Source organism: Belonocnema kinseyi, chromosome 8 (genome assembly GCF_010883055.1).
Source record: "Belonocnema kinseyi isolate 2016_QV_RU_SX_M_011 chromosome 8, B_treatae_v1, whole genome shotgun sequence".
NCBI classification, from domain to species: Eukaryota; Metazoa; Arthropoda; class Insecta; order Hymenoptera; family Cynipidae; genus Belonocnema; species Belonocnema kinseyi.
In genome coordinates, this window is record NC_046664.1 from 36,633,174 (window position 1) to 36,644,784 (window position 11,611).

Below are 11,611 nucleotides of genomic sequence, written 5' to 3' on the forward strand. Positions count from 1 at the left end.
GAGTAGTGTGTGGATGGGATAGAGATTTTTCAGATTGATCCAGAATTCTCGTGCTATTTATGTAAATAACACGTTCGTTCCGCAACACTGCTCCGACCCAGGTTGCTGATCAATCACATTAATTCCGTTAAATGAAAATTTCCCTATTCCGGGACAGGATTTCTCATTTATTTAATTGAAAATTTCATCTGTTTGATTGAAAAATCATTTCTTTCATGTAAATTAGTTTTTTTTTTAATTAGAATTAAACTGTTACAGTTGAAGATTAATCATTTTAGTTGAAAATTCAACTCTTTGGTTGAAAATTCATTTTTTGTCTTAAATTAATTTCTTTAACTGAAAATTTAACTATTCCACTTACAGATTTCTCAAGCCATTCAATTGAAAATTTGTTTTTTCTAGCTGTAAATTAATTTTTTTAACTAGAAATTTAACTATTCCAGTTGAAAATTCATCATTTTAGTTAAAAAAATCATCTTTTTGGTTTAAACTTGAACTATTTCGTTGGAATTTTGTCCTTTTTGGTTCGATTAAGATTTTTTTAAAATTTTAAATAAACATTTTTCCTAGGTTAAAATATGAAATTGATGGCCCCTAAATAAATTTAAGACATTTATTATTCGGAAAAAATTACGCAAGATGGAGAAGGGGTCGACTTACGGACCTTAATGAAGGAGGTAAGTGCTTCAAAATGTGTTATGATTCATACATTTTACTACAGGCATATTATTTTAGTCATTTAGCGAAAAGATTCAAAAAAATATTTTTCAGGAAAAAGTAAAGAAATAGCGACATTATCGGAAAATTGTGAGTATATAGTGTATTTATAGTGCCATTGTTTACGAAATATTAGCAAAATAGTGTTTTCGCTCAAAAAAAGTTTAAAATAGTGTAAATAATGCGGTGAGTCCGGGGCCTGTAAACATTAAAATTAGACCTAGAAATAAGAAATATAAAATAAATAACAGGAAGAGAAGTAAATGATTAATTTCATAAATAATACAAATTTTATTCATCAAGAAATTGCAATAATGAAAGATTACCTACCAAATTTTTTCCTTCCATTTATCTAAGAATCTTATTATGCGTTATAATTAATTCATATACATAATTATACGTAACAGCTAACGTCACACTTTCGTCTTAAGCTATTTGTACTCAGTAAGTACGTTAGCATATGTTACGAATAGTATTCTTTTTTTTATACAATTAGATTTTAAAAAGACCAAAAATCATCCACCAATACCAAATTGTTTAGTAAAAAAAATTTTGTACACTTATTTGAAATAGACATTTTTGACTTTTTAAACTTCCTCAATCGAGGTTGTTGCATTTACTTGCTGTTCAAACTCATAATGGAAACAGTTACTATGAGATGGAAATTAAAATACATGAAACAATTTTTGAAAATTCTATCCATTTCAAAGTCAAATTAATGTAGAACAAGTAAAGTCTAATTTTAATCTAAAATCGTGCAACAACCTCGTTTCAAAATCGATTTACTACTTCGAGGTAGTACCGCTTCGCAATCGTTTCCTTCACGATTCGAAATCTCAAGGCCACTTCGGCTCTGGAATACAAATAACGGAGCCGAACGTTTTTATACTCGCAAAAATACTTGGCATCCTTCAGACGTGTTCGGCAAATAAGGTATCTTAAAAAATTTTGACTTTAATATCTCTGTAACAAATTTCTCTAATCTTGATTAATAGAAAATACAAAATAAAAAATATTATTAAATCACGATACAATTAATCCTAGTCAACATTGTGTTCGTCGCCCATTGCAAAATAAATTAAAAAATTGTCTTTCTCAGAAGACAATCCGAGTCGCTAGTCAATTATCTATAATGATTTTCTAAAAAAGAGAGAAGTTTAAAAACAAATCAATCTCGTGATTTACCTTATCTAAAACTGTACAATTCTCGTACGCGTACGAATTTTGCTATAATACGTATTATGATTTGATTCATCTCAGTGACGAATCTCTGAGCTTGTTTCTACTGATTATTAAAAAAAATTCTATCTATTGATCTATTGAACTGGGCAATTCCAAAATCTTTCAAACTAAATTTTAATGCGCTCAGTCCAAATTGAAAAAAAAACTTAGAATTTGGCAATTGGAAAGTCTTTCGAATGGACTTTCAGCGCTTTAAGTCCGGATTGAAAAATAAAACGATTTGAAAGTCTTTAGTATTAAATTTAAACGCGCTTAGTCCGAATCGAAAACAACCAAAAAACGATTCGAATTCGGAAATTCGAAAGTCTTTCGAATTGACTTCTCACGCACTTGGTCTGAATAAAAAAAGTATTCGAATTCGGAAAATCGATTCTTATGAATTGAAATTCGACGCACTCAGCCTAAATAAAAAAATTCGAATTTGCCCATTTAAAAGTCTCTTGAATTGAATTTTAACGCGCTCAGTTCGAATAAAAAAAAAACCGATTCGAATTCAGAAAATCGAGGATATTTCGAGTATTGATTTTCAACTTGTTAAGTCAGAATCGAAAAAAAATTATTCGAAAATCTTTCAACGTGAATTTTAACGCGCTTAATTCAAATAGAAAAAAAACTGTTCAAAGTATTTCGAATTGAATGTCGACGCGCTCAGTTCGAATCGAAAAAAAAACCGATTCGAATTCAGAAAATTGAAAATCTTTCGAATCAATTTTCAAACCACTCAGTTTTAATAAAAAAAACTATTCGAATTCGGTCATTTAAAACTCTATCAACTGAATTTCAACGAGCTCAGTCTGAATAAAAGAAAAACGATTTGAATTCGGCAATTCTAAACTCTTTCGAATCAACTTTCTACGCGCTCAGCCCGATACGAAAAAAAAAAACGATTCAAAAGTCTTTCGAAGTGAATTTCAACTCGCTCAATTCGAATAAAAAAATCGGTTCAAAGTATTTCGAATTTAATTTCAACGCGTTCAGTCCGAATCGAAAAAAAACCGATTCAAAACCGGTAATTCGAAAATCTTTCGAATAAACTTTCTACACGTTCAATCCGAATCGAAAAAAAACATAAAATGCTCCTATTGAATTGAATTTCAAGGCGCTCAGTTCGAAATGTTTTTTTTTATTCCTAACTAAACGCGTTGAAATTTATTTTTTAAAACTTTCGAATGACCGAATTCGAATCGTTTTTTTTTCGATTCAGACTGAGCGCAGTGAAAACTGATTCAAATGATTTTCGAACCGTTTTTTATTCTATTCGGAATGAGCGCGTTGAAAATCAATTCGAAAGACCGAATTGAAAAAAAATTATTTAAATTCGACTTGAATTTAATTTCAATGCGCTCAGGCTGAATAAAAAAGAACCGAATTGGAATTCGGCCAATCAAATTTTGAAACAAAAACCGAAAAATAGAGTGCGTTGAAATTCGATTTAAAAGACTTTCGAAATGCCTAATTCGAATAAAAAACTGAGAACTTCGAAAATAGATTTTGCAGACTTTCAAACTGCCTAATTCGCATAAAAAAGTGAAAACTTCGAAAATCGATTTGCAAGACTTTCGAATTGCCCCAGGAAAAAACATAATGTTTTCGAACGGACTAATACGTCGAAAGTCGATTCTAAAGACTTTCGAATTGCACATTTTCGAATCGCACAGTCCTAATTCCAGCCTTTTTCAAACATGGTAACCGAATAGAATGAAAAATTGATTATTTTACGAGATAACGTAAAACGGGGCTAAGCGGGACACACGAAATCTTGAATTCCGCGAATTATATTGTATTTTCTGGTAGAAAACCGGGTGGAAACCCAATAGGGTAAAGTGGCACACACAACATTTTTGCATTTGACTTTCTACTGCTTTCTTTGAATGAAATACGGGCGTCCCAGTTTACCCCCATGTCCCGCTTATTTCCGCGTTACGACGCACAAATAAAAAAATAAATCTAGAGTTTAATTTGATTGAAAATGTTTCGTGAAAATCGGTTACACTGCTGAAAAATATTCGTCTGGACTCGTGCCACTGCATGTCGATGAAAAATATCGATGACATGGGGCAAATTATACCCTCTGCAAAGTTCATCGGACGTTCGCAAGAGAGGATTTTAGGAGAAATTGATTTATTTTCTATGCTAGATACTAACGATCTGAAACCTGCTACTCGACGCTTATGGTTTCCTTTGGAGAAGAAGGGGTGGCTTTAACCGTGATGGCGGTTCTGAGACGTTAGTTGGAGGTTGAGGGTGTCTTGGGAGTCTGAAAGGGGTTCCATTTAAGAAACTCGGGATCGATTTCTTTGTACACAGGACCCCGACGCTTTACTCTTTCCTTGTAGTCGTCGATCACATCCTGAAATCATTTAAAAGATTCTCTCTTCATTTCCTTTCTTCGAAACTTATAAAAGATTCAGGGATTCATTATATTCTAACAGAAAAATCGGGAGACAATAATCATGCCTGTAAAATAAATTTCAAGACTTGAATTCACAACATTAATCAGTAGGGCAGACTTTACAAACAAAAAAGCACTCAAAACAGAGGGAATAGAGTAATTTTTCACAAAAATAGGGGAATACATTTTTCATAATAAAATTAATGTAAGTAACATATTCCTAAAATTTTACAATAAATAGTTGAATTTTCAACCAAACTTTACAATCAAATAGTAAAAATTTCAAGTAAAAGGGACGAACTTTTAACAAAAACTTTTCAACCTACTAGGAAGATAAATGTTTAAACCAAAGAAGAATTTTCAACAAAACAGTTTCATTTTCAACAAAATACCAGCTTATTTATTACCGAACAGTTGGAATTTCTACCACAATTCTTAAATTTTCAACTGAAAAGATTAATTATCAACAACAAATGCAATAATTCATTTTTAAGTTAACAAAATTAATTTCCTACCAGTAAAAAAAAACAGTACAAATTTCAAGTCAGTAATTGAATTTTCTACCAAACAACATGGATTCTAAACGAAAAATGAATAAGTTAAATTTTTCACTAAAAACGATCAATTTTCAGACAAAAATGAAATAGTTAAATTTTCAGTGAAAAAAATTAATTTACAACAAAATATTTTAATCTTCAACAATTATAATGAATTTAAAAAAAGTAAATCTTTCAACCAAATAGTTGCATTTTCTACAAAAAAAAGAGGATTTCTTAACGAAAAATGTAATAGTTGCATTTTTATCAAAAAAAATCTATTTTCCTTAAAAGATAGTTAAGTCTTCAAACGATAAAATTAATGTTTGGCCAAGTAGTTCAACTTTCAACAAATTAGTTGAATTTTTGAACAAAACAGATGACCTTTTTTAAACAGTTGAATTTTCAACAAAATATTAGGTTCTTTTCAACCAAATAGTTAAACATCCAACCAAAATACTTGAATTTTGTGATAAAAAGACCAAATTTCATCCATCCATTGAAATGGTTATTTTAAAACTTAATTTACAACCGAATGAAACAAACTTTCAACAAAAACATTTAAATTTTCAACCAGAGATGAAGTTTTTACCGAAAAAAGTGAAATTTTGCCAAATAGTTCACCTTTCAATCAAGTGCATTAATTTGCAACCAAAAATAATTCGGACTTTAAGTAAGAAACGTTTCAATTTAATCAAAAAAGATCAAATTTTTACCAAAAGAGAAGAAATTTTAAACCAGAAAGAAGACTTTTTTAACCAAATAATTGCATTTCCAAACAGATGAACGGTTAACCAAGAAGATTAATTGCCTACCACAAAAGATTAATTTTTAACAAAATATACAATTTTCCAACCAAACAGATGAATTTTTAACAAAATACATGAGTTTTCAACTAAAAAATATCAATTTTCAACCAAAAATGGAAAAATTGAATTTTCAAACAACAGATAAATCTTGAATCGAATAAATGAATTTTTATCGAAGGAGTTCGTACAAGAAGATTAATTTTTAGCCACAAAGACGCATTGTTAACAAAATAGTTAAACTCTCAAATAAAAAATATAAATTTTCTACCAAAAGATCCATTTTCAATCCAAAAGGACGAATTTTCTATTCAAAAAGACAAAATTTAACAAAACAGTGACATTTTCTACCAAAAAATACGACTTTTTAACAATATTTTGAGTTTTTAATAAAATAATTAAATTTCCAACACAAAGATATAAATTCTAAACCAAAAATATAATAGTACACTTTTCAATTAAAAAGAAATAACTTTCAACAAAAAATAGTTCGATTTTCTTGTTTGCTTTGATTAATTTAGTTCACATTTAAGTCAAAAAACGAGAAAAGGGAAAAAAATAGTTTTTAAAAAAAGGGGAAAAGAGGAATTATTTAGGTCAGGAGAAAATACGGAAATAGGGAAGAGTTTGAAGTCTGCTAATAATAAGAGCATTATTTACAAATTCTTTTTTTAAATTTCCATCCACGAAAAAAAAACGAAAAAAATATATATCCGTATTTTCATATCGAACATTGAATATGTCTCGCATTCTGGATTTTCTTATATGTAATTTATTCCCACGAACAAACATTTCTTAAAAGTCTAATAAACCTTTTTTCTGACATGGAAGTCGAAAAGTATTATATTGAATTAATTATTTTAAGAATTGGAAAAAAGTATAATTAAAATTTTATTGTACCTTCATCTTCAGATTTTATTTTTTATAACAATTTGTTGGATATTATTTAAATAAAAAATTATTATTTTCAACAGCCATACAAATTAAAATGAGTAGTTAGATGAAAAAAGTGACCTACTTATACGGAAAAACTAATTTCTAGTCCTAAGAGTTACTGAAAGAGCTTAATGTGCATTAATAATGTGATTAATGTTCTTTTGAATGTAATAGTATCAAAAAAAATGTAAGTTAAACTCAAATTTTTTGGATGAATTGGAAAAGAATGTCTAAATTCAAAAAGACTATTGCTTTCAGTAAAATTGGAGAGAATTTAAAGAAATTTAAGAGGAATGGGCATAATTGTATGAAATTCAAAAAACTGCAAGTAAATTGAAAACAATTCATGCATATGAAATGACTAAGCATTCAAGGTAAGTTCAAAAGACTTCAGGATGAATTAAACAATAAATAAATAAAAACTTAAAATTGGACAAATTTTAAGGGAATTCCAAACAATTCAATATAAATTAATTAGAATTCAGGGTGAATTAAAAAAAATATGTGCAAACCTTTTTATAAATTTGAAACTCTACGAAATTCCCTCACTTTGTGTGACTAAATTCTTTTGAAATTACTAATAATAATATATAATCCCGTAAAATTCTATGAAATCTGATATTTCCTCAAATTCTGAAAGATTTATTAAAATACCCTAAAGGCATTTAAAATACGTTAAAATAATTAAAACCCTTAGAAATCTCATAAAATATCTTGACATTTTTTTAAATCTTTCAAAACTCATAGGCCCTGTAAATTCGCTCCTTACCTTGGCATATTTGAAAATACAATAAAATATTACAAGCTCTTTAAAATCCCTTCAAACTAATGTAATCAATTAAAAATTTCTTGAAATATTGTTTAATTCCATAAAAAATTTCAAATTCTTTGATTTCCCATTAAATTACTGAAATCAGCTGAAAATTGTTTGGAACAACCTGAAATTATTGAATTCTATTAAAAAGACACTATTAGATATTTCTAATCCATCAAAATCTTTTGAAACCCTTTGGTATTTTGTAAAGCTCGGAAATATTTCTTGGCATTTTCAAAAATACCCAAAAATCTTTAAAATTCTTTGAAATCTCTTCCAATTATTGAAATAAAATGAAAATTCGATATAAAATCCCAAAAAATTCTCAATAATTGAAAACCTTTAAAATGTTGCGAAATACCTGAATTCGTGTGAATAAATTATTTACAATCCATTAACATGTTATAAATCCTATGAAATTACATAAAGCCTGATATTTCAAAAAATCGTGGGAAAGTTATTGAAATACCTTGATACCTTTTAAACTCTCATGAAATAATTGAATTCCTCCTAAAACATTAAAGATCTGATAAAATCGACCCATATTTTCTAATCTCTTGAAAGTATTTTGGAATCATTTATTAAAATACCCTAAAATATTTCAAATTATTTGAAATCTTTTTAAATTCCTTGAAACTTTTAAAAGCTCTTGAAACTTCATTGGATGTTTTAAAAATACCCTAAATTCTTTTGCAATCCTTTTAAGTTATTCAAATCTCTTGAAAATTCTTTAGAATCTTTTAAAATACCTGCAGATATTTCAAATCCTTTGACATATTTTGAAATCGTTAAAATGATAAGACATAAAAGATCCTATAAAATCGTCTCATGTCTTCCGAAACGCTAAAAAGTTTTTTTTTAAACCTAATGATAATTTGTTTATATCACATAAAATCATGTAAATCTTTATAAATACCTTGAAAATTTTGTAATCTTTTGAAAATTCTTCAGAATCCTTTAAAACATCTGGAAATATCTCATATACTTTAGAATATTTTTTAATTCATAATTTTTTTGAATGTCTAAAAATACTTTTAAATATTTCACATGAATTCAAGAAAATTCAGAAATAGATATAGGCCTGAACTTAATAGTGGTTAAAAAATGGGTTAAACGCAATAAATGTCAAGTGACTGAGTAATCCTTAATTTCCTAGGCATCCCAAAAAGAAATACTGATCACAATTTTCCTCAGTATCCTATAGTTTTGAATTCAATGAAAACATGAACTTTTTCTAAGTTCCACGACCTATCACAAGTGAAAAGGGTTTACATTGAACTACAGTTCTGTTATCGTCGTTGCAAAAGTTTAGCACATAAACATTAAAACTTTGAAAGCAGACCCCAGTCCAGCTATGAACTTCCGTTTCAAACAATCTTCCTACAATCGCCCTCGTAATAGCACGAACGAAAACTGTATGAAAACTTTTCCCAACTATATTGACTGCACACTCTTGTACATATTATTCTTTCCATCAGTCGTTAAAACTTTTATCGCTTCCGAAATAATAAAGATAACACTTCTCTATCTATTAATTATTCAACTATTATACTAAATATTATAATCTTAATTCTATTTTATCTCGAGCAAAAATTGAAACTATGTAAATCTGGATTGAATTTAAAAAATTCAAAATTCCCAGACTAATTTCCTATTTCTCTGGCGATTAATTTCGAGGTATCCAGCGTTTCTTCGAAACAAAATTCAGCATCTTTTCCAGGTTTCCCAGGTCAAGAAATAAAGTTTTTCGAGGTCTACTTTTTTAATTTTTGATTGGCAAACAATTTCTAACGAAAGCCGAATCATAAATAAACAAATTCTTAATTTTTACGAACATAAGTCATCTTTGAGAAATCTTTGGATTTATTATAAAATCTTTTTAAAGTCTTTAAAATCCTTGAAATTTTTAAAATCTTTGTGAATTCGTTGAAATATTTTGAAGTATTTGAAATCTTTGTGATATATTGAAATTTTTGTCAAATCTCTTGAAATCTTTGAAATTGTTGTAAAATCTTTGCAATTCTTGAAGTTTTAAAAATATTTGTGAAATCACTGGAATATTTGAAACTTTTTGAAATTTTGTAAAAAAAAATCTTTCTGAAATCTTTTGTATTGAAAGTTTTGAAATCATTGTCAAATGTTCAAAATCTTTGAAACCCTTGTGAAATCTTTTAAACAAATTTCTAATTTGATTGCATCTTTTGTGAAATCTTCGAAATATTTGTGAAATCTTTTTTATTCATTTTAAATAATTTATATATTTGAAATTTTTTTAAATTTTGGTCAAATCTTTGCAATCCTTAAAATCTTTTTGAAGTGTTTTGAAATATATTTAAATCTTTATGAAATCTTTAAAATATAATCGAGAAATTTTTCTTTAATCTTTATTCGTAAAACCTTTTGTGTTCGTTTGAAATCATTTAAATCTTAAATTTATTAAAACTTTTTCAGATTACATAAAATCTTTGAAATTTGGTGTGAAGTATTTTTTAAATATTCGAAATTCTTGAAATCTTCTGAAATCCTTATGAATTTTTTGAAATACTTGTGAAATCTTTCTAAAATCTTTTATATTCATTTAAAATCATTAAAATATTTGAAATCTTAATGAAATCTTTAGAAACCTTCTTAAATCTAATGAAATCGTTAAAAATCTTTGAAATGTTTTGAAATCTCTGAAATATGGTGTACTGTAATCTTTTTAAAATATGTAAAATCCTTGTAAACTTTTGAAAATTTTAAAATCTTTGTAAAATTTTTGAAGTCTTGTCTCCACGCATTTTTCAAATACTTGAATCCTTTTTAAGTCTTTGTAATTCGTGAAATCTTCTTGAATTTTTCAAAATCCTTTTAAATATTATAAAAGCTTTGAAATAATTTGAAATCTTTAGAATTATTTTGTAATATTTTTAAATCTGGTGTATACTTAAAAACCGAGTGTTCAACCCCTCGAAAACTGTTTTAAAAGCAAAACACAGCAACTTGAATTCTTTGAAAATAGACTAAAATATTTTAAAACTATTTAAAAAAATTAAAAATAAGTATAGGCCTGAGTTCAACAGTGTTTACCCCATGGGTTAATTTATTGAATGAAAAGAAAACTGTGATTTTTCCATTTCAAAAAAGGTGAAAATAGTGACATCATTATCTTGAAAAAATGTTGCCAACTTGCTGCATCGCAGAAATGTAGAAAAGTGATTGAAATGCTTTTTGCCTTTAAAAAAGTGACTAAAAATATTTTAAATTTCCTGATTTGAAATAAATTTTTATTTAAATGGTTCACCTGTTTTTTGAGAATAATGTGCTTTCCCTTCCAGTATTTCATCATTCCCAGTGCTTGTAGGGTGCTCACTATGTCGTAGGAATCGATCGCCATCTCCTTGCTGATGTCTGGAAGCAGAAAAGAAAATTCGAAATAAGAAAAGTAGGGAACAGGCAAGAGGAAAAGTTCGCCTATTTGGTGCACGTACCTTTCACGGAAAGTTCCTTTCCTCCAAAGTTGCACAGATATTGCAGTAGCACGTCTTTCCAGTAACTTCGATAAGAGATTAGGCCTAAGTCAGACAGCGGCTTCTCCGGGGAACCTATCTTCTTTTCCGTCCTCGTCAGTAAGTAACCTGTGAACAGAAAAAAGGACTTCTTTATTCTCCTATTTCCCATTTCCTGTAATTTTACAGTAATAGGAAAAATTAGCGAAATTAGGCACCGTGCGCCTACATAAAAAGGGGTTTCGTAGCCTATTAAGATGTTAATTAAGTCGTTCAAAACTCCCCCTCCTAAACTTTCCCTCCCCTACTCCCCCTACACTAACTATTGATACACCCCTCCCCAACACTTCAACCATCGCTTCCCTGCCCTTCCCCAACTTCTTCCCTATCTACTTCATCTCCTCACTTCCCCAGCCAGCACATCCCTTCTCATATTTCCCCCATCCACAGTTCCCCCCACTTCCGCTCTAACCACTTCCTCTAATCTGCTTTCCGCTATTTCCCCACAATTCTATTTCTAGATACCTCATGTCTCTTCCACACACTTTCACTATTTCCCTACCCCAATATTTGTCCTCAAGGGGTCTGTTTATTACAAATACTTGGTTTAGGCATAAAATGATCCACATGTACACCTGGTCTAAAGGAAATAGCCGCAGTATAATCGACTTTGTTGTTGC

The 11,611-nt window shown here is 28.8% G+C and overlaps 1 protein-coding gene across 3 annotated transcripts in view; it reads right to left on the minus strand.

The window, feature by feature from the left end:
- Positions 1 to 984: 984 nt before the first annotated feature.
- The window catches only part of LOC117178084 (histone acetyltransferase KAT7), a 150,335-nt gene continuing 139,708 nt past the window's right edge, over positions 985 to 11,611 (minus strand). For all 3 annotated transcript variants that reach the window (XM_033369319.1, XM_033369318.1, XM_033369317.1), the window contains 3 exons: positions 10,914 to 11,060; positions 10,727 to 10,833; positions 985 to 4,309 (listed from right to left, as the gene is read on the minus strand). In XM_033369319.1, coding sequence (XP_033225210.1) covers positions 4,187 to 4,309; positions 10,727 to 10,833; positions 10,914 to 11,060 — 377 coding nt within the window. In that variant the 3' untranslated portion in view covers positions 985 to 4,186. The remainder of the gene's footprint in view (positions 4,310 to 10,726; positions 10,834 to 10,913; positions 11,061 to 11,611) is intronic.